This window comes from Ornithodoros turicata, chromosome 1 (genome assembly GCF_037126465.1).
Source record: "Ornithodoros turicata isolate Travis chromosome 1, ASM3712646v1, whole genome shotgun sequence".
Classification (NCBI taxonomy): Eukaryota; Metazoa; Arthropoda; class Arachnida; order Ixodida; family Argasidae; genus Ornithodoros; species Ornithodoros turicata.
In genome coordinates, this window is record NC_088201.1 from 196,790,866 (window position 1) to 196,814,692 (window position 23,827).

The window sequence follows — 23,827 nt, forward strand, 5'->3', positions numbered from 1 at the left end:
CTTTCATAAGTAAGCAGAGTATTAAGGTGAGAGGGGTAGCGCGCAATTTTGTCCGCGATTTTTCTGAGTCGGAAAAACGCCTGAGTGTCACTGCTAGTTAAGGTGGTTGCGTTTGCGACGGTGTTTGCCTCCTCTGACAGGGAGTTGATTGTATCTTGACACGGCATAATTAGTATTTTGGTTAGGGCTAGGGACGTATTGTGCAGGGTTGATAGCCACTCTTTTTCCAGGTTTTGGTTAAGAGGAAACGTAGATATCTTACGAATCTGCAGTCCTCGCGGGAATTTTCCACTCCTTTCATAAGTAAGAAGAGTATTAAGGTGAGAGGGGTAGCGCGCAATTTTGTCCGCGATTTTTCTGAGTCGGAAAAACGCCTGAGTGTCACTGCTAGTTAAGGTGGTTGCGTTTGCGACGGTGTTTGCCTCCTCTGACAGGGAATTGATTTTATCTTGACACGGCATAATTAGTATTTTGGTTAGGGCTAGGGACGTATTGTGCAGGGTTGATAGCCACTCTTTTTCCAGGTTTTGGTTAAGAGGAAACGTAGATATCTTACGAATCTGCAGTCCTCGCGGGAATTTTCCACTCCTTTCATAAGTAAGCAGAGTATTAAGGTGAGAGGGGTAGCGCGCAATTTTGTCCGCGATTTTTCTGAGTCGGAAAAACGCCTGAGTGTCACTGCTAGTTAAGGTGGTTGCGTTTGCGACGGTGTTTGCCTCCTCTGACAGGGAATTGATTTTATCTTGACACGGCATAATTAGTATTTTGGTTAGGGCTAGGGACGTATTGTGCAGGGTTGATAGCCACTCTTTTTCCAGGTTTTGGTTAAGAGGAAACGTAGATATCTTACGAATCTGCAGTCCTCGCGGGAATTTTCCACTCCTTTCATAAGTAAGCAGAGTATTAAGGTGAGAGGGGTAGCGCGCAATTTTGTCCGCGATTTTTCTGAGTCGGAAAAACGCCTGAGTGTCACTGCTAGTTAAGGTGGTTGCGTTTGCGACGGTGTTTGCCTCCTCTGACAGGGAATTGATTGTATCTTGACACGGCATAATTAGTATTTTGGTTAGGGCTAGGGTCGTATTGTGCAGGGTTGATAGCCACTCTTTTTCCAGGTTTTGGTTAAGAGGAAACGTAGATATCTTACGAATCTGCAGTCCTCGCGGGAATTTTCCACTCCTTTCATAAGTAAGCAGAGTATTAAGGTGAGAGGGGTAGCGCGCAATTTTGTCCGCGATTTTTCTGAGTCGGAAAAACGCCTGAGTGTCACTGCTAGTAGTATATATATATATATATATATATATATATATATATATATATGTGACGACGAACAGAGAACGTCCGTTCCCGATGGAGTTGCTTCCAATTAGTGTCCATGCGCGCGGCCGCTCAGTGCCTCTTCTTTCATATGTCACATATAGTGTCTGTTTCACATTCCTGCTTTGCTTTTTTGGTTTTCTTTCTTTTCTATTGTTATAGTGTCTTTCTGTTGTCCTTTCTTTCGTTTCCTTTTTCTTTCTTTTCCATTGTTATAGCGTCTCATTTTATTCTGTTTTTGTTTCCTTTTTTTCCTGTTCTGCTGTTCTAGTCTGCTTTCATTCTTTCCTGTCGTTCTTTTCCGTTGTTATTGTGTTTCTTTTTCATTATTTCTTTCATTTCCCCTTCTTTTTCGGTGTGATAGTGTCTCTTTTTTGCTCTTTCTTTCCTTTCCTTTTTCTCTTTTTCCGTTTTTATAGGGTTTCTTTTTCATTCGCTCCTTTTTTCTTCTTTTCCCTTCTTATAGTGCCTCTTTTTGCTTTCTTTCTTTCCTTTGCTTTTTCTTCTTCTCCATTGTCATAGTGCCTCTCTTTGATTTTCTTCCTTCATTTCAGCTGTTGTAGTGTCTCTTTTCATTCTTCCTTTCCCTTTTGTCATATTTTTCATTTATCCTTTCCTCTTCTTTTTTTCATTGTCATAGTGTCTGTTTTTTCATCCTTTGCTTCCTTTTTCCTTCTTTTCCATTGTTATATTGTCGCTTTTTCGTTCTTTGTTTCCTTTCCTTTTCCTTCTTTTTCGTTGTTATAGTGTCTATTTTTAATTGTTTGTTTCCTTTCTTTTTTCCTTCTTTTCCATTGTTTTAGTGTCTCTTTTTCATTCATTCTTTCCTATCCTCTTTCCTTCTTTTCCGTTATTTGAGTGTCTCGTTTTTCATTATTTCTTTCCTTTCCATTCTTCCTTCCTTTCCGTTGTTATAGTGTCCCTCTTTAGTGTATGTTAATCTCGTTTTAATGTGTGTTTGTTCTTTCGCTTTCCCTTTTCCGTTTTTTAATAGCAAGCAGGCTCTTTGCATTGCTAACCTTTCCTTTTTTAATACATACATTCCCTCCCCTTCCTTCCATTATTATACAGGAATACTGCTACCATTCCGTTTATCTGCATTCTTGCACACACTGAAGGGAGAGGGTTCCCAGTGAGTTAAGAGCGGCGAGGAATTGGTAAACATATGCTTCAGCTTGAGCAGGGAGTGTAGTCAGAGGAGCAAATGAGCGACAGGTGTAACCTTTCTAGTAACGCAAATTACAGAAGCTGGATCAACAGTTACGACACCAACGACCAAACAATGCTATCAAGGACAGCCGTTGATAAGGAGTCAGCGAGTGGGGATGAGCATCGAATACCGACACTTTGGAGCAGTCCTCGAGGCGATCTTGTTAGTCTATCCTATTCATATGGACCTACCCTGTCTTCATTACGTTCCCTTAGATTGTTGAAATGAAGGCACATGAAATTTCGTCATTATTTACCAGCTAACACATCGCCTGCAGCTGTGCTCGTCAGAGTGTACAGGTCTTCAACGCAGACAATTGCGCAGGTTGACGCGTGCTGCTTGTCCCCTATAAGCTTACTGTAAAGTACTAATAATTGCGTAAGTATAAGTACTGTAATTATAATAACAATATGGATGACCCTTGCCAGAGAATCGTACCCCATCCGCGATACCTTTCTTTTCGTAGATTCAAGTTGTGAATATGCACGCCCGCAGCAGGTAAAAAGTCTTCTCGTGGATGGTAGCCAAGGTCGTGCTGAACACTGGAAGGTAGTGGGTTTGAACCCTGTCGCAGGCTATGCTGTCTGACGTTTTCACTGGGTTTTCCGCTAGGCTTTCCAGAAATATGTAGGTACAGTGCCCCTTGAAGTCGGCCGACGACGCGCACCAACACCCCTGAGCTCCGCTCTTTTTCACTGTCCACAGTGGTTTTGTGGCAATAACATTGAATAAGAAATGCGATGGTTCTTACCTGCTAATGACTACTCACTTGCAGGAGAGGATTAAATATGCCGCTTTCACTCTATGTATTCTCTCGCAGGCTTTGGCTCCAGGCGAGGGATTCTTTATGCTCAAAGGTTCCCATTGGGCGTACGACAATCAGAAGTGCCTGTACCTGAAAAGGATGGGGACACACCTCAACCACACTATGGTAGCTTACTCTGGATGGCTAAACAAAACAGAATAGTAAGCGGCACTTCGCTTTCTTGGCATGTTTATTTTATTTGCTTAAAAATGATATATTTTCCGGACAGCACGAGGCACCCGATACTTCTGTCAACACACCAGGGATCTGGAGGCGCTGACAGTCTGCTGAAAATCGAAACAAAGTCTGCAGGTAAGGGCAATTCCAAGCAAGCAGTCGCTCAAGAATAAGCAATAGCAAGTAGCTGAAACAGCCAAGCAGCCACCCATGAGCACCCCAGCGGCGATCCCCTGTGGATGCTGGGTATGTTCTGCGGGCGTGTTCGATGCATCCTAAAGAGTTTCAGTCTATGTCTGTACAACACTGCTGATCAAGAGAAAACTATACGAAATGTTTGTCTCGGACACCCATTGGTGATTCTTAATAGGCAGTTTCTGGACGTATTTTTTGTCCGCGTGTTGCTTGCCTAATAAATGGAACAATCCTAATCTTCGTCCCCAGCAGTGTTGTCTTTTCAGCTAACTAACCATCCCCTTTCTAGTCTCCTGCGGCCCTGTAAATGCCCCTGCTTCTGTAACGGTCCTCCTTCGATGGAATAAGCGTCCCCGAAGATTTGTGGGACCCGCTTAATAGGTAGCTGAAAAGATGATGACGTCGCTGCAGACGATGATGATCACAATTATTCCTCACACTACATATGTGGCATTTGGACATCTCTACTGTTCATTACAGTGTTAGGTGTATAACATGAACACAAGACATCATATTGCAACGTGCTTCATCTTCATCAACACATATTTGAAGAAGTAAGAGCGCAGTGCGGCAGTGCGAAACAACAGGTTTAATGTGGGAGCGAACAGCAAAGGTAGAATGAGTGCGCGAGAAACAGTGCTCATGCGCCATAAGGCTGTTGTCGCCCTCTTCTAACACCCCCCCCCCTCGACAACTAATGCTCAAAGAGACCCATGTGCTCCCTCAGAAGCAGTAGTCGCGGTCGCGGGATGGGTTTGGTTAATGCGTCGGCGACCATCCTGGCTGTTTCGCAGTATTGCAGGTGTATGACTCCGCGTTGGACCAAATCTCTGAGATGATGATGTCGCACGTCAATGTGTTTTGTTCGCGCGCTGTGTCCCTCGCGAAGTGCAAGCTTGATGCAGCCTTGGTTGTCCTCGTAAAGGCAGGTCGGCTGAAGTTGGTCATAACCAAAAACTTGTAAGAGCTGTCGAAACCACAAAACTTCTTGTGACGCGTGTGCCGCTGCGACATATTCGGCCTCTGTAGATGACAATGCTACAGACATCTGTTTCCTCGTGGACCAGGAGACGGGACTGCCTCCCAGCTGGACGAAGTACCCGCTAGCCGATTTGCGGTCCGACACATCTCCTGCCCAATCCGCATCCACGTAGCACTCCAGCTTCATACCTGGCTGCCCGGAGAGCTTCAGCTTTAAGCTTCTGGTGTACTTCAAGTAACGTAAAAGCTTTTTCACGGCATTCCAGTCTTGCTGGCGTGGCTTACTCACGCGACGACAAAGAATTCCGATGGCACAAGCAATGTCCGGTCGCGTAGTTGTGCTCAAGTACAGCAGCTCCCCGACAGCTTGACGGTACTGATCGTTGGTCGGCAGTAAGCTGTGATCCCCACTAAATTTCAGGTAGTCGGGGTCCATAGGTGTGTGACTAGGCTTGACGTCCATGAGCTGGTATTTTTCCAGAAGGGTGTCGATCTTTTTAGCTTGGTGGATGTAGAAGCAACCATCTTCTGATCTCTCTATTTCGATTCCTAGGTACCGGCTGACATGCCCAAGGTCCTTGAGCTCGAAATGCTTGTTCAAACTTTTCCAGACTCCAGTAATGACTGAATCATCCTTGTGGCAAATCAGCATATTGTCAACATAGAGAAGGATATATATGCGACTGCCTTTTTCTGTCTTGAAGTAGAGGCAGGGGTCTGCCTCGCTACGGCTGAAGCCCTCTTCAAGAAAGACTTCGTTTGCCTTGATGTCCTATGCCCTCGCGGCCTGCTTGAGCCCATAGAGGGATCTCTGCAGCTTGCAGACTAGATGTTCTTTACCCACCGAAACGAAACCTTCGGGCTCTCTCATGTATATGTCTTCTTCAATCACTTCATTGAGGAAAGCAGTCTTCACATCGTAGTGACGAACCTGCAACTTTCGTGATGCTGATACCGTGAGAAGAACCCGCAAGGTCGTAAGCTTTGCAACGGGGGCGAAAGTAGCGTCGTAGTCCTCTCCGTATTTTTGAGAGTACCCCTGGGCAACGAGCCTTGCCTTGTATCTCTCAACATTGCCGTCTTTGTCTCTCTTTGTTTTGAAAACCCATTTGCAACCGAATGGTCGTTTTCCAGGGGAAAGCTCCACAAGAGCCCACGTGTTAAGTTGGTGAAGTGAAGCAATCTCTTCGTTTGCAGCCTCAATCCACTTCACTCTCTCACAAGCTGGCAATGCTTGAACTTCTTTCCAGCTCCCAGGATCAGCAGTTGGCGCGGCCTGAGCGATGTAGGAAAATCGGTCAGGCGGGACGCCCTTATTGCTCCTAGCCGAACGCCGAAGCTCAGTTACGGCTGTCCCTCGATCCTCTCCCGGTGTACCACTGACCTCTTCTTCCCCGGGTGGAGATATGCTCGGCCACATCTCTACTTCTATCTCGCTGGGACTATCTGCACCCGCTTCATGACGTAGCCGATGATCTCCTGATTCTTCGTGACATGGTGGAGACGATTCCGAGCAGAACTTCTGTATGATTGGAGCTTCATCGTTTACGGCGTCCCGAGTCACCTTTATCTTATGACTCCCCTTGAGAAGTACTCGGTATCCCTTCTGAGTTCCTCCGTAGCCAACCAGTCTCCCTTCGACAGCACGAGCATCCCATTTAGACCGTTTTTCCTTTGGAACATGCACGAAGACGTGACTCCCAAACATCCTGAGATGTTCCAAGCTCGGCTTTTTGCTGTGCCACAGCTCGTAAGGTGTTCTGTGAACTGCTCTGCCTGGTAGTCGGTTTTGGAGGTAGCACGCCGTCACAATGGCTTCGCCCCAAAAAGTCGTTGGCATATCCGCTCCAAAAAGCATGCTCCTGGCACTCTCACACAGTGTGCGGTTTTTCCTTTCTGCTACACCGTTTTGCTGAGGGCTATACGGAACGGTGGTCTGAAGCTCAACCCCACAGTCTCGCAGAATCAGTCGAGATGTACTGCCAGTGTACTCGGTTCCGTTGTCCCCACGCAGGACCTTCGGGTACGTGCCAAACTTAGTCTTTACTAATGCAAGGTACTCTTTAAGTTTCAAAGGCCTCGTCCTTGGACTTTAGCAAGTATAGCACAGTGTACCGAGAGTAGTCATCGATAAACGTTACAAAGTACTTGTTCTTGCTCGGCGTAAGAACCCTCATGGGCCCGCAAACGTCCGTATGTACCAGGTCCAGTACGCCTTCCGCTCTTGAACCGCTCACTTTTGGGGAGGATGCCCGCTTCATTTTTCCTTTTATACAGCTTGTACATTTGAGCAGCCGGTCGCAGTCTTCAATAAGGATTCCGTCTGCCAAACCATCCCTGTACAATTGCTTTACGGCTTGTGCATCTCGGTGCCCTAACCGATGGTGCCAAATATGGATGCAATTCCTATGATGCGAAGCTTGTGTAATGTTGGCCACTTCGGTCTTAGCTGTCACAAGCCGGTAAAGGTCCCGCTCGAGCTTTCCTGTAGCCAAGACCTGCTTATTCTTAGCAACCGTGCACTGGTCTCCCCGGAAGGTCACCACGTTGCCGAGACCAGCTAATCTCTTCACGGAAAGGAGGTTACCCTCCAGAGAAGGCACGTAAAGGACTTCTGTGACAGGAACAGTCTTGACTACCGACGGCGATACCCGACACTGCAGGGTGCCATCTCCCACGCCTTGAGAAGAAACGTGCTGACCGTTCGCAACTGTAACCACTTCTGTCTTCTCCCTGAAGTTCCGCGTGAAAAAGTTCAGGTCGTCGCACATATGACTTGTGGCGCCTGAGTCGATGTACCAATCCTTGGCAGAAGAATTTCTCGATAAAAGAAAAGCAATCTCCGACGAAGACGAGTGCTGAGATACTGCCGTCTTAGCACGCTGTCTGCTTCTTTGTTTCTGCGATTTTCTCTGCGCCTTCCAAGCAGCGCAGTTCCTTCTGATGTGTCCATTCTTCTTGCAATAGAAGCACTCTCTTGTATCGCTGGACGTATTCGTGTCACGGGAACCTTGCACACGAAGTGCCGCTTCCGAGTCGGTCATTGCTGACACAACTGTCATCTCTCGCTTCCTTTTAAATTCGTCTACAAGCTTGCCTTTTACGTATTCGAGCGTGAGGTCATCGTCGGGCCGTGTATCAAGTGCGGTGACCAGTGCTTCGTAGGAATCCGGAAGCCCGCTAAGAAGAAGAGCAGCGACTTGGAAGTCAGTTATCTCTTTCCCAATTCCTCGTAGTCGCTCCACAAACTCCAAGGTGCGCCTTATGTAGACTGGCATCTCTTCATCCTTGTCCAATCGTGACTGATATAATTTCCTCAGTAAATACAGCTTATTACTGAGGTTTGCTCTCTCGTGAACCTTCTTCAGTTCACCCCACATCTGCTTCGACGATGAGCAGTTACAGACGTGCACTATTTGGCTGTCATCGACGCTAAGGCAAATCGTACTTTGCGCTTTCCGATCTCCAGCAACCCACGCAGCCGACGGATCCACTGGGGCTTCGTCTGCAACGTATGTCCAAGTGTCCTCCCGGATCAGAAGCATTCTCATCTTGAATTTCCAAGCCTGGTAGTTGCCGTCTGTCAACTTCGCAACCATGAACTTGCCCGAGTCTGCCATAACTCCGACGGCTGACGCAGCGGTAGTTCAATTAGCAAAGACCGAGGAAGATAAGCAGGGAACAGTGCTTCTGAACAAGGTGCCCTGGGCCCATAACCTGAAGAAGTAAGAGCGCAGTGCGGCAGTGCGAAACAACAGGTTTAATGTGGGAGCGAACAGCAAAGGTAGAATGAGTGCGCGAGAAACAGTGCTCATGCGACACAAGGCTGTTGTCGCCCTCTTCTAACAATATTGACGTCCTTCGGACAGCGCATTACACATTAACCTCACTAACACTTTGACTTAGAATTAGCACAATAGGTAAAGCCATTCCATAAGTTAAAGAGGCATATCATAGAACAGCATTTCACATGTAGGACATAGTAGAAGCATGCAAGCTGGTTAAAGAAGCCGCGATCCTGAGTGTTTGGGTAAAGATGCAGACGATACATGATGTAGACGGGACGAGTCGCAAACGACGAAGTGACATTTATTGCACAGTTACAAAAATGGGCGAATGAGGGAGTCCTTTGTACTAGATTAGAACAGACCCAGGAAACCTCCAGAAGAATACAGTAGAAAGCTGCTAGAGCGGGTTAACGAGGTCGACGACACGGGGAACTGATCTCAATGGAAGGGTTACTGAAGCCTCTGTGGATATGGATTGTGGCGGCAAATTAGAAAAGGGTACGAGACAGGTTACCTTTGCAGAATATGATAGCTGATGTTTTTTTTTTTTAAATAACGGTTGATAGTTACAACCGGCAATATGCTGCTACAGCACAGAGGAGATACTTCTTTTTTACATAGCTTGCGTGCTCTCTTTGGCTGTGGTTGAGGAACTTCTTCGTGCTGGTCAGTGTAACAGGCATTACAGTCTAAAGGAACACAATAGACAACATTTCCTTGCAAGCGACATATGGATGCATATGAGAAGTTGTACTGTAGGGGACACGGTTGTCTAAAATCAGCACTCCGTCGTTTGCCGCACCTCAAATATCCAGGTGTCGCAAGACTACTTATTGCGAGTAATAAACACGTGCAGCACATGGTCCACCTTCAAATGCAATATTGGCACAGCACTTTCAAGCGCAACAGAGGTAATTTGGGACGGCGAAGTACTGACAGGCGATTTTAGCTAACCGTGTCCCCAACAGAACGTTGGAAAGGAGTAAGATCGGTGAGGTTTTGGGAGAAGCTAAAGGCTGCTTTTATGCCATGTGAAGGCGTCAGCTTGCAGTTGAAATGTGGAATGTTATGGGAAAAAGGTATTATGAGTGGCAAGCCAGAAGGATTAGGGCAAGAAGGGCAAGGGCGCAGGCGGGCTGGTACATAGTTACAACAGTGAAAAAAAAAAGGATTTTTGTGTTTGAGATTGTGTCGTCTTCCGTTTTTCTTCCGTGTCTCGGGTTGCGCCGTTGTAAGTTCGGATTAGGGGAAGTGGTTTTGCACTTGGGAGACGAAACTTTCATAGTACCGATGAATGGATTCAATAGGATAACCAGCTTGCAAAAGTGGTGTTACCCGTGAAAATGCGGCAATATTGACAGATGAAGACAATATATTTTCGGAGAGCGAGAAAGAATGTATTTGACTATGCCGTGTTTAGCAGACTTTGGATGACAGCTATTGCGAAAGAGGTTCTCTAAGGTTTTTTGACCTTACTGTTTATACAGACAGTGTTTTGCTGGCGGTATAGCAGACATGGCCAGAAATCCATGCTCTTCCGTAATAGAGCTATTACGGAGCACGGATGTCTTGAGCGGGGGAGTCTTAGCGGTTGGTTGCGGCTGTGGAGGAAATGGAGTCCCGCGGGTCGCTTTGGTATTGTAGGGCCCACACCATAGCAGGGTTGATGGAGACGCTTTTCTCAATAGTGTTTCTTTAACAACCGCAGTGGCCACTACCTGTAGCTAGCAGGGTGCAGCCCCCATATTGCACACATTTGGCTTCTTTTCGAGTTTAGCATTCTTCGATAGCGTGAGGCCCTGAGAATGTCTTGCAGCTGACAGGCCCGCTGCAATTCTTCACCAGGGGCCAGCAACCACGGCCTTTACGGAACCGAATAACTCGCTCAACGGGTACTTATTGAAGACTAGCGTGACCTCTTCAGTAACTGGGACGCCAGGCTTGAAAGTTATGATAGCAATGTGAGAGGGCCGTGAGGTAGAGACGCAGTATTCACCCTTACGGTGTTCATCCCTGTCACACGACAAATGGATGAATGAAATGAATCAATGACATTCGCACTGTATGACATTCGTTTCGTGTCACACGGTGAAACCAAATGGCAATACATGCGAATGCCATTCGTCCAGCGAATGAGTGGCAGGAACTCATTCGCCTTTCCCTCTCGCATCAAATGCGTGCCCTGGCAGTGGAGAAGTAGAAAGCAACAACAACAACGCTAAACCGTTTTAGGAACTCAAAGACGAATGAAAAGTTGCACTCCAATATTCTATCACGAATTTGATAACTTTCGACATGAAGGAAGGAAGGCTTAATAATATTTTTCGGAGAACTACGCTCGTTCCCAGTTGCCATGTTGCTATGTGCGGTGCGGATAGGCTTCTTACTTGTCTTTCCTGGGATGCCATCTAAGTGACGTCGAAAATACAGCGATTTTGTGAAATAATCTAATGTTTCGCTAGTTTCCATAAAAATAAATAAAAAACACAACTCATGTCAATCGCTGGGAATGCCATTTAGTTTGCTGTGTGACAGGGCCATAAGTCTGGTGACGGGAGACATCGATCGCGCCGGAAGGGGCTAGGAATTCGAGTTGTTGGGCGTCGGTGTAAAAGCCGACGCACATGGTGCGCATTTCAGTGAGGAACGCGCTGCGGAACATGCTGCAGGCCACGCAGCGTGCCGAAATATGCGTGTCAAAACGCACAAGACGCATATCCCGCAGCTGCCTTCACAATGGGCTTGGCGTGTGGTCTTCCACCAAATGCCGTGTATTCGCACGGCGCGACATCCTCACGGAATATTCTGACGGAAGAAAAAGCGAAAACATCGCTAACTGAGCAGATAGTTCCGTCCCATGTTATGCTTAGGATTTACACGGTGCAGAATATCTGGAGCGGCGCAGTGTAACTTAGCAGACGACACTGTCAGCGTTTTTTTCCTCTCGTCCGCTACGGAATATCTTGTGACCGTGTCATAGGATATTCCCCACTGCTGGCAGCGTACGTGAAGACACACGACGTTGAGCTACCTCGCTTACATGACAGCCGAAAATTATTACGTTTTTCATATATTCCGCTTCTGGGGAGTGTATGTTGTGTGACTACACCGTAACCACAACAATGCTGCTGCTTCCAACAATGTGCAGTTCCTCGGTAGCCAGTTGGTACGTTGTTGCCTCGCTGGGTTCAAGACCGACCGCAGGTTCGATCCTGGCTGAGAACGGTTGCAAGAACGAGGGCATAATGGAAACGGAGGTGCATGTCGAATACTGTGTCGGCGTAGAAGATTTCCGGCGGCCATCGAAAGAGGGACAGGTGGTCGAAACTATCTGCAGTCCTACTCTGTGGCACGTGCAGCATGTCCGCCACATAAGTAGGCTGATGCGTAGCCTTAGTTCGCAATTACTTTGGTTCAGAGGGTATCAGGGTCGATCGCAACGTACGCCTTTAGTCTGAATTGCTGGAAGAGTCAGCTCCTGGAGGAGTGTCGTCGATCCGTTCATTCGTGGTGGTTGGTATCGCGAAGCTCCCACATCACGGAGATCACACGAAGTGACCGAATAAACAGAAGTTTGGCTTAGCGCCCTTGTTCCCTGTGCAATCTTGACGGGTCATTAAAACCAGCAGCCACTCGACATGAGGGTAGCGCCACCAAACGTGTAGCATGTGAACGTGCCGGTTGTGCTTTGGAGCCTATGCTCTTTGCGTAGCCGACAGAAGTGAAAGAGTATGTGTTTATACCCCTAGACATCGTATACTCAGTTCCTTTGGAACGCGGTTTTTGCAACGTTGGCAATGAGCGTCTAAGAGAACACATGCTTAGCACCGAGAAGAGACACGTTTCCAATGAGCTTGTGGGCTACCTTCGCGAGCATAATGGCTGTCAGCCTATTTTAAGTGATATTTGTGTTTTGCGTACGGAAAAGGACAACTGGCAAACGATTGTTGTTGGAATGTTCGGAGATAGCCACGAGGTGAAACTCTATGAGTAAACTTTCATTCTAACCCCCCCTTCGGAGGTTTTGGGGGATAGAAGCGTTTGGTTCGTAATAAACATTTGTTTGACCCTCTCACACTGTGGGTGAAGGAAAGTCGCATCTCCGAAGATTCGCCAATGAACAAAATAAAGAAAAAATGGTGCTCCTTCACGAATTTTTTGCGGACGATCTATCGAACGGATTCGTGTTCTGAAAACGGCACCGGTATCAGGTGGCCGAACGGTCCAGATGTTCTCATTGGGACAACTTCAGAGCTTCATATACTTAAAAAAATAATTATTGAAAGTTAATAAAGACATTGCCTTAGGAGTTTGCTAATGTCGTGCTTCAGCATAATTTATGTAGCTATTGATTTCATCTCGGAAAAAGTTATGTATATATTTTTCAAAAAAATATGTTCGCATTTAGCTGGAATACCCTGTATATACTCTCTGCAACTTCGCATATCACGTGCACCCGCTGCTGGAACGAAGTTGTGCAACCCGCGAGATGGCGCAAGAAAATACATAATCATCATTATTTGTTCAATCCCCACGAGAGCGAAAACTGAAAATTCATTTGAAAGTTTGCAAGGAGGGATTCCAGAACACATTCTCGTGATATATTTTTCATCGATCACTGGGGAAGATTTCCTGCTGCTTGCGCGCGTGTCCCCTTCGCAAACCGCGCCCCAGCTGACCCGCAACCGGTTGACACGGCGCAACCTAGCTGCGTGCCAGTAAAGTTGTAACATGTGAATAGACCGTAACAGGTATTACAGGCGTCAGCCCAGAAGGGCTGGCTGGTAGACCAAGCGCTTTCATACGGCTTTTCATTCGTTCTTTAGTCCGTGCGAGCGTGGGTTCGTTCGTCCGTTTGTTTGTTATGTGTTGTGGGAGAGGTTAGCCAAGGCAAGGCTGACTTGCTTTGCCCATTGGGTGAGGTGGCGTGGTGCTTCCGCAACGTCCTCCGAGAGAGTTATGAGTCGCCTTGGAGGAACCGGATGACGGTGTTCCGAGTCCAAATGGTGGTAGGGCAGCAAGATAATTCGTGAGGGGTTCGTGAGAGAGGTGAGAAGTTCTGTGTCGTTATGAGAGGTTCGCGTCACCATGTGCCGCGAGGGTAGCGGTAGCGGTCTCATAACAGTGTTCGTCCCGCTTACCAACGTGTCACAAGCTTGAAAGGTCGGAAATCGTTCTAACGCATCCGTAGCGTACCCCTCCTGTTTTTCGCTTTTTTTTTTTGTCATGTTTCAGCAGCGTGAATACCGCATGTCGGCGCACTTCCAACATACGGCATTTTGAACATCTTCATTCGCACTGTGGTGGAGGTGCTTGTGATGGTAATGGAACTGCTTGACTTAGAGCCCTGCTCGCGAACGGAACACTATGGAACTGCCTGCTCACGAGGGCAACAACACAGCGGGTATCGTGCTTCCTGGGCTGATTTCGCAGGGAACTGTGCCGGCATTTAGCATCTTAAAGCATCTCGCGCGAAAGAAGTGGGCACGACACTGCACACACTACTGTGTACGTTTCAAAATTTTACATTTGAACTCTCTGCTTTCCACCAGTGGATGCATAACTAATCCATTAATCTGCCCAGCATTGGTGTGTGCCTTAATAGAAATTCACTGTTGTACCGTAGTGCACGTATTTGGCACGAGCTTTTCAGATATATTCCTGTTGTTTCTCCGCCACTTGCCAAATAGCCAAACTCAAGGATTGATTACATGCTAGAACACGAGATGTAGACATTGCACAGGTCAATGAACTCCAGATATGATAATATTACTTTGATAGGTAATTCGCTATTAAAATGTATAATTTAATTATATAATATATAATTTTATTATTTAATTATAAAATATTTTTGTCCCTTCCTGTTCTCTGAAGGATATCTGTGATAATCCAGTCAATTTATTGCAATGTTGATTTACGCTATTCTTCTCTCCCATAGCTTACTTCTACGATATCAAGCACGCTGACAAGATGACATCATGCATCGTTATGACAGAACACAACGATACCACTGCCCAAAGTGAGTTGGCCTTTTTCAGTTGTTCGCTTCGTTCTTCTACGCATCACTTGCGAGCGACCAGCACAGTTATTTATTTTTTGGTGGGAGATCGTGTTCATTGATGTCGGTTCGGCACGGGTTCAACCCAGGAGCAGATAAATATTCGGTGGTTTCGTTCATTGTAGAGGTCCAAACTCCATGAACCTTCGGGTCGGCAGGCATCCCTTTACGCAGAGCTAGCATCACGGCTTTCTGGTCGGTGAAGTGGCACTTTAAGTATTTCACTGATTCAACTAAGGGTCCGCCACAATACGCTAAGTATATGCACGTATTGCGTTCCAAAGAGATAGAGTCTTTTATAGTCCTCTCTGTGCTTCGCTTTCGTCGCTTTGCAGCAGCATCCACAGCCAAGCGAGGCCTTCGGGTTTCCTCGGACTCAGCTTACCAGAGCTGTCGCTCAGCCTCAGCCTTCTTTCGCTGCCGCTCCTCCGCACAGCTTTCGTACCCCATGGCACGCCCACGCAGACACGTCTGAACCTGTCGACCACTGCAGTTGCACTGCCGGCGCGCCCACTCCGCTCGCAGCGCCTCTCTCCACTTCCGTGGCTACAGACAGGCCACGCCGCGATTCTTTCGTACGAGGACTCTAATTCTCACGCATTCAGTGTTGAACGGGTTATGGAAGTTGATTTTCAAGTAGACTCGCATTGCCTGAATGTAAAGGTGATGTAGACCGCCGTACACAAAGCTTATAAAAAATCATATTTCTCTCACTGAACCCCAATTGGACAATCGTTTCTAAGAGGGCATTCACTTATACCCCTGTTACGCGGAAGGCCATCGACGACCATTGAAACGAAATGTCTTGAAAACCCGTATAGTGCTATCCTGTCGAGCACCAATGTCCTCTCAGAGGTTGACACAATACACGCGTGCTGCTGCTACGCCTGTTTTTAATGCAGTTGGTTTCAACGGCCGTCAAAGGCTGCCTGTGTAACAGAGGTATTAAATGATAAAAAAAATAAAAATATTGCACTTGTGAAACCATCAGTGTGTCGTACAGAGTGACAAGAGCTGAGTAAGTTCCTAAATATATGTGAATAAATTCATGGTTGCACTTGTATGACTGTGAAAGAAATCAAGTTGCGGTGATAGGCACTCAAACAAAAATGAAACTCCGTTACAGTTACTCCTCAAATCTAGCTGAGTTACGCCTGCATTACGTCATGTCATTTGCCTGTAAAATGACCAAGTGGTTATTAGCTTACAACGACACAAATCGACGTTAGGTAACTGACGCTGGGAAAGTATGCCAGTACCTCGATATAGTACCTCGGTAAGTTACATAGCCTTATTCCATCAAATTCACGAAGAGCACGTGAACTGTCGCATTCAGCAGGTCACTGGCGAGGCTCAGTGACCATTTGCTGTCTTGCGAGGAGTAAAGAAAATGGGGAGGGACTAGAAGCTGCCGTTACTCCCCGTTTTATTCGTTCTTTCCCTTAGAGTGTAGGACACGTTCTAACTCCCGCAGTCACCCACTCCTTCCCGCTGTCAGCTCTCCATCAACCACGTCTGTACGTTGCTTATAGTTAGAGTTGCTTCGCGGCGCTAACAAGGAATAAAAGAACTACCCAAGTACTGCTGATAGTCTTCGTTAGTTTTCGACCTCTCGGTTCGGTGACTGCTGGATGAAGTCGCATTAGAACTGCTCGCGCTCCCAACCGTTCAATCTTCCAAGAGGTAGGGTTGTTGGTGGCGTGCGGTTGCCGTGCGTTGCCACTATGTTACTCGGCGCGTTGATGTGTTGATGGCACGTTGTGTGCTGATATCATGAAAAACTGTGCGGGGATTCGAGCCCGGAACTTTCAACCTGGGCAGGATAGCGGTGTATCTGGCAAACAGATTAGCGCCTACTGCAGTTCCATCGCTCCAAAGCACGTGGCCCCCCTCACGTAAAATGCATGCCTGCCGCTCTTTCTGCGCTTGTGTAGTGCGCACTTCCTGTTTCACCTGATGTGCATTCTCAAATTCGGGGATTTATACGCCCAGATACATTCGCTTTTCAGGGTTTTCTATATGAACGATGAATTTGAATAATGTCGTATTTCGCAGAAAACGTCTAATTGATAAGTGAAGCAATGAATTTTAGCTAGTTAGTACCCTAGTAGTCGCATATGCTGTCCTACATGATATTCGTCCGGCCATATAACCCACCTGTGTAAACGAAATGTTTCCGGATCTAATAGTTTTTTGTAAGAAAAACATGTGTCGATGTGAACGAAACATGTGCCGGCATATTACCCGTAGAGCCATGCATTGTTCGTGGTTGGACAGACAATCGTTAAACGAAGCAACGACAGGAAAGTTAATGTTGAGTGACGACAATATGGCATAAAAACGTATGTGATGAACCTTATCCAAAGCCGAGCCTGAGAAAGCTGTTATCTGTCTGAAAACTAGGATTGCGTTAATCCTTTCTATAACCATGTTGGAATTTGAAGAAAAAGTTCAGTGATAGTTGATGTGGGAGCAAAGTATATGTTCCAGTATTGTTTATGCGTCAGGTGAATGATTGCCAGATGAGGACTATAAGCAGTTTAAAAAAAAATATTTTTATTATTATGTTGTCGATGGACATCATTAAAATTACTCATCATACCTGTTTCGGAACTGACCCGCGACCCGTGCAGACATAAAAAGCAGGGAGGAGTCTCCGAATCTTAACTGGGACATCGAAACCGAAGGACGAGAGCATGAAATATGTGATAGAAGAAGCGAAAGTCACGGTATTTACGACGACAAATAAATATAATCGTAAATATAAGTTTGTTTAATTTAATAACAATAGCCGTAGCATGTGCTGATGCCGATGTGCTTGCCGTAAAAACTGTAATAAACCTCTGCTGAACCTCTTCGAGACATCTATCAAACTCCATGGAAACTCAAAATGGGAAAAGTTCGAAGAACTAGAGAGCGATGTAAGCAGAACAAAAAAGGGGGGTTGAAGGGGCTCCGCAATAGGAGCAACGAGGTGGAAATTTCTCATGCCTGTAGATGTTATCTAATCAACATGAAAACTGAAATAGAGTGAAAAGCCCAGGTAATCACCCGTCCATGCCACTAACAACAACTACATATGCAATTGTTGGACATGACAATAATGACAAACGAATTGTCCGAACGCCATTTTACGATAGACGTGACATCATATTTGAGGGGAGCAGTCACTCATGCAGTAGGTATATCGGTTTTTAGGTCGTCAGCATGTTGCGTAACACCTGAATTTTAGCACAAATATTCAAAACATGACAACGATGGTTTGATTCAAACAATGTTTGAACACTTATTGCGGCTTTTTGGGACGCAGCGGACACGACATGGTGTCAGAAGTTTAAGGTTACGACGCCACGAAGCCTTGAAGGGATATCGCTCACGGGAACGGCGAATCATTGACAGCACCCGGGATGCAAGGTGGGTTCTCAATGCAACAACCACTGCCGTTCAGCTCTGACACCGCTTCGCAGTGGTCCGCAGTGGATAGAACACTTCGAAGACTGAAAGAACTGATGTTCTGAAGCTGGCTAACCTTTTCAGAGACCTTCATCTTTCATCGTTACTTCGAAGACTACCGGTACGCGTCGGGCGTCAACGAACGCAGCGGCGAGGCGCAAGTGCGCACGCTTCTGTATACGATGGGACGAGAAGCCAGGAAAATATTCAACACTTTCGAACTCAGCGAGCAACAACAAAAGGATTATGACCTCGTGAAACGCAAATTTGTCGAGCATTTCACGGAGGCTGAAAACCTGGTCTACGAAAGCGCGTGCTTTCACTCGCGCGTCCAGGAACAGGGGGAGTCAGTGGATCAGTTCGCCACTGCGCTCAGGACTTTGGGCCAAAGATGTGACTTTGGAACGCTGAAGGAGCGGATGGTCCGAGACCGATTCATATTAGGTCTACAGGATAGGTCTCTCTCCGAGAGCCTACAGATGGACGCCAAAGCCACTTTATCTGCAGCATTGAAGCTGGCTCGACAACGAGAGACTGTGCGCCGTCAGCAGGAAGAACTGCGTCGTCAAAATACGCCAGTGGAAGGAAATCACGCGGCGCCGGACCTGGACGCGGTTCACAAGTCCAGGTACAAGAGGTCCCACAAGCAAAGAGCCTGGCAACGAGGTAAAGCACAAGACCAGCCAAAGAATTGCGCTTACTGCGGTGGCACATCGCACAAGAAATCCACTTGTCCAGCAAGAAAGTGTTATTCATGCAACAAGCACGGGCACTTCGCTCGAGTGTGCCAGTCAGGGAGAAGATCGAAAGAGATTTCTGCACTGGAAGAAGACAACGAGGCTGCGTTCCTCGGAACGCTGTCTCTTCAAAAGCAAGGTCCATCAAGGCATGCAGAGATCACCGTCAATGGAATACCAATTTTAGCGAAGATTGACACCGGCGCCGACGTTTCGGTATTGCCAGTTCCGTTCGCTGGCATCCCTTGCAAGTTACAGACTTGCGCGGACCAGCGTCTTCAAGGGCCAAGCGGCCAGATGCTCGACATAGTCGGAAAATTCACAGCGGAAGTTCGCTGGAAAGACAGGTACTGCGAGGAGGAATTCTACGTCATGGATCCTTTGCGTAGTGCGCTACTGGGAGTGCCACTGATTGACCGTCTTGGTCTCATAAAGTTCGTTAGCAACCTGGACAAACAGCAGGAAGTAGAAGAGGAGTTTCCCCAAGTTTTCCATGGGTTGGGAACTGTTTCTGGAGAGTATACTATTCGACTGGTGAAAGGCTGCGAGCCGTTCGCTATTTCGGCGCCCAGACGGATTCCGATACCAATGACGGCAGGTGTCCAAAAAGATCTTCAACGCATGGAAAGAGCTGGGATAATCCGTCCAGTACAAGGCCCAACGTCCTGGTGCGCTGGAATTGTTCCAGTGTTGAAGCCGTCTGGAGACGTCAGGATCTGCGTCGACCTGACGAAGTTGAACGCAAGCGTCATGCGTGAGAGGCACATCTTATCCAGCGAGGAGGAGACTTTGGGACTGCTGGGCGAGGCGACAATTTTTTCGAAACTTGATGCAAATTCGGGATTTCAGCAGATCAAGCTGGCTCCTAGGTGTCAGGAACTCACGACGTTTATTACGCCGTTTGGTCGCTACTGCTTCACGAGGTTGCCGTTTGGAATTACATCGGCTCCAGAATATTTTCAAAAGCGAATGGCAGAAGTTCTTGATGGGCTACAGGGGGTCGCAAACCTCACGGATGACGTCTTGGTCTATGGCAAGGACAAGGCGGAACATGACAAGCGTCTCAGGCAAGTACTGCAGTGCATACGTACGGCGGGCATCACTCTGAATCGGGAGAAGTGCGTGTTCGGCACCGATGAAGTGACATTCCTGGGCTACAGAATCAGCAAGGATGGGATTCGTCCTGATGAGAAGAAAGTAAAAGCAATAAGAGACTTGAAGCCTCCGTCAGACGTAGCGGGCGTTAGAAGAGTTCTTGGCATCTTAAATAATCTATCAAGGTTCCTTCCCAATTTGGCTGAGAAAACGAGGGCGCTTCGTGAACTTCTGAAGAAAAACACGGAATGGCACTGGGGCCATGAACAAGATAAAGCGCTCCAGGAACTGAAAAGAATGGTCTGCTCGTCTACTTGTATGGCGAAGTACAACCCAAAGTTCCCCACCATTGTCTCAGCTGACGCTTCACCCTATGGGCTGGGAGCCGTTCTGTTGCAAGTGCAGCCGTCTGGTGATCGGCGTACAGTGACCTTCGCATCCAGGTCGCTTTCGGACACTGAGAGAAACTACGCACAGATCGAGAAGGGGGCCTTGGCAGTGACGTGGGCAGCTGAGCGTTTCCAAGATTTCCTCAGAGGCCTTCACGCAACGTTCGAAACTGACCACCGTCCTCTTGTACCACTGTTGGGGAAGTCGCCAGTAGATCTACTTCCGCCGCACATTCAAAGGTTCCGGTTGCGCCTCATGCGATTCGACTACAGTGTAGTCTACGTGCCAGGGAAGAGCCTGGTCATCGCTGACGCACTCTCAAGAGCTCCTCAGCTGAATGACGCAGATAGCGACACACTCACTGTCACTGAAGTGGAAAGCTTCGCCAGCGGAGCAATGATGGGCATCCGCAATGTATCTTTGCGGCTTCGACGTATTCAAGACGCCCAAAAGGATGACAATGCTTGCCAACAGTTAAAGCGGTACTACGCCACCGGGTGGCCACACTGGTCGTCGACACCGCTGGAGCTTCGTCCGTACTGGAAGGATCAAGCAGGCGTCACAGTGCATGCAGGAATTCTTGTGTTCGGCATTAGAATAATCGTTCCCGAGAAATTGCGAGCAGAGGTCCTCGACTCCTTACACGATGGGCACCAAGGAATCGTCAGGTGCAGGGCACTCGCCAGAGAAACTGTATGGTGGCCAGGGTTGTCAGCACAGCTAGCAAGTGCAGTGAAAACCTGTCAGAAGTGTGCACAGAACAGAGAACAACAGGCCGAGCCGTTGCTTCCTTCAGAAACGCCAACGCTTCCGTGGCAAGTGGTAGGAGTCGACCTGTTTGACTTCAGGAAGAACACCTACCTACTTGCTGTCGACTACCGTTCAAAGTACCCTGAGATTTCACTGCTGCTAAGTGCGACCTCTTCCGGCACGATCGATCGCCTCAAAAGTATTTTTTCGGGGCACGGGATTCCGGATACCTTGGTATCGGATGACGGCCCGCAATTTTCCTCAAAAGACTCCAAGCGTTTCGCCGACACTTACGGCTTTCGGCACGTAACAATTAGTCCTTTGTATCCCCAGGCAAACGGAGAAGTCGAGCGCATGGTGAAGACGGTAAAGCGACTCTTGGAAAAAGCCGATGATCCTTACCTAGCGTTGCTGGCGTACAGGAGTACGGCTGGAAACACGGGATATAGCCCAAGCGAAGTGCTTATGGGAAGACGTCTTCAAAACAGAGTGCCAGTACTTCCCGCGACGCTGCGGCCGAAGAATCTCAACCAGCGTGAGATATCAAAAAAGGAAGCTGCCAAGAAAGAGACACAGAGGAGAGATTATGACAAGAGGCACCGAGCAAGGCCGCTGCCGGACCTGCAGCAAGGAGTCAGGGTCTAGGTCCGGAGTGCGAGGACAGAAGGGGTCATAGTTCGACATTCTGGATCTCCGAGGTCATACGTGGTGCGAACGACAGCGGGCATGCTGCGAAGGAACCGGAGAACCCTGGTTCGACTAGAACGTCAGAGCAGGGGCGACGCTACCGGACCGTTTCAGCTGCTACCGGACCGGCACATGCAGAGTCCAGGGATTCTGTCGGCAGAGCAACATAGTACTCCTGACTTTCAGCCATTGGAAGAGTCCGAGGCTGCCGATTGAAGTAGTTCGGAGAAGTCGGACACAAACGAGCCACCTGCACGAGTTAGCGAAGACCGCACTAGCAGGTTCGTCCGTGTATCTCGGTACGGGCGGCAAGTCTTCAGGCCGGACATACTTGGACTTTGAGTCGGACATAGAAGAAAGCTAAACTGGGTTGTGTTTTGTGTCTGGGGTGGTAACAGGTGTTTGGGTATGGTTAATGTTGAAAGATAAAAAAAAAACTAAAAAGGGAGATGTGGTGTTAATACAAATGGTGATCTGGTTTGTTGACGATGTACGCATGCTCGCCTGGCGAGGATAAAAGAGGACGAGGAAATAAACGGGGGCTTTTTTCGGTACCTGGCACGAGATCAGATGCAGCGTGGTTGCCTGGGGCTTTTTGGGACACAGCAGACACGACACTTATGACCACGCAATTCAATCTCTGAGTAAGGTATTTTCCAAGTCATGCACAGAGGGTGTCAGAAATGCCATGATACGAATTTTTACCGCAATACGTGATGTACATACGGTGACACATATACAAGCGGTATGTTCTCAGGAGTATGTCGGGTCACAATATTGTCAGAAGACATTCAGAAAATGGGAATAGACTGAATCAACCTGTGGATGTTATTATATCCTTATTGTTCCTCTGAAATACAGGTACGTGACAAGGCTTGACTCGACGGATCCGCCTGCAGTAAATTCATACTAAAGAATAATAAAGTCGCTGATGCCTCAATGCAGGGAAACGTGCATGTTATATAACATTTTGGTTTGATATTTTCCTGTAATCTATATGTCATCAATATTCTAGTAAGTAGCTTCTGGTGTTCGGGAGCTCTAGTCCTCTGCTTGTCAGGAGCTCTGTTTCTCACGATTCTCGGTTTCTTTGCAGAATGCATGATGTGGGTCCGCGACCACTTTGCCCGCACTACGAATGCGGATGCGAAGCAAAGATTGACAGAATGCGAAGCAAAGTACAACAGCCTCGATTGCAAGACTGAACAACCCAAGGAACCCAAGTGTCCAGCTTTAACTTCAATACTTCCAATAACGACTGACGAATCCGACCTCAAATCGTGTCGTTGAAGATATCCTTCTTCACCGTGCATTAAATAATTGAATGTTTTGTGGTATATTGTGAACCGAAAGTGTAACAAGGTGTAATGTGTTCAGCGGATACATACATTGACCAAAGTTTTCATTCTCCTTGTGATTGCATCTCACCTACTTATTATAGGTTTAAAAGTACGTATGTCTCTTATTTTGTCAATGAAAAAATGACTAGGAAGCAAGCGAGCTGGTGAAGATGATGCATAATGCAAAAACCCAGAGACTAGGGAACACGAAGGCACAGACACAACACGAAGCCTCAACAGGTCTCTCGAAGTATCTCTCTATTGAGACTTCGTGTTGTGTCTGCCCTTCGTGTTCCCTAGTCTCGGGGTTTTTACATTATGCATCTTATTATGTGTTTTAATGTCCCGGCGTCGGTTTATTGGCGCCCCCATTGCCGGGTAGTGTCGTCGCAATAGCCCTCCCCCGCATTACGGTAGGGTCGCCGCGGGAGAGCAGACTCCCAAGTATAGCTGTGCGTGGCTGTCTAGGGAAAGGAAGGGAGTTGCCTCAGGACAGAAGCCGCCGATATTTCGAACACAGACTTGGGCTTGTGAATGCGTGGTTAACGGGGTGGGTGTAATTGCTCGCAGTGCTTTTAATGGAGTTAGCGTGTTGAACATGCTTGCATGTTTTGCAGCGCGGGAGGTTGCAGGGTCGTGTTCCCGTGTACGGGGTGCTCGTTTTGCTGATTTTGGCATTGACCAAGGAGTCTGCCAGGTTTTTTGCGCGTCGGTATGTCACCTGTATGGGATTTGTGAATATATTGCTAAGTCGGTCACTGCTTTGGAGGAGGGGCTCGTGCTTCTGTACACCCACTCGTGCTTCTACACCCACCACCTGGCTCACAACACAGTACCTAAAGGCCTC

At 47.5% G+C, this 23,827-nt stretch overlaps 1 protein-coding gene across 1 annotated transcript; it reads left to right on the plus strand.

Moving 5' to 3' along the window:
- The first annotated feature begins 3,350 nt into the window (after positions 1 to 3,350).
- On the plus strand, positions 3,351 to 22,970 carry LOC135374817 (uncharacterized). The gene is made up of 4 exons (XM_064607748.1): positions 3,351 to 3,490; positions 3,559 to 3,641; positions 14,409 to 14,489; positions 22,737 to 22,970. Exons 1-4 carry the CDS (start codon positions 3,372 to 3,374, stop codon positions 22,928 to 22,930), a joined length of 477 nt encoding a protein of 158 aa, XP_064463818.1. The 5' UTR covers positions 3,351 to 3,371; the 3' UTR covers positions 22,931 to 22,970.
- Positions 22,971 to 23,827: the final 857 nt, after the last annotated feature.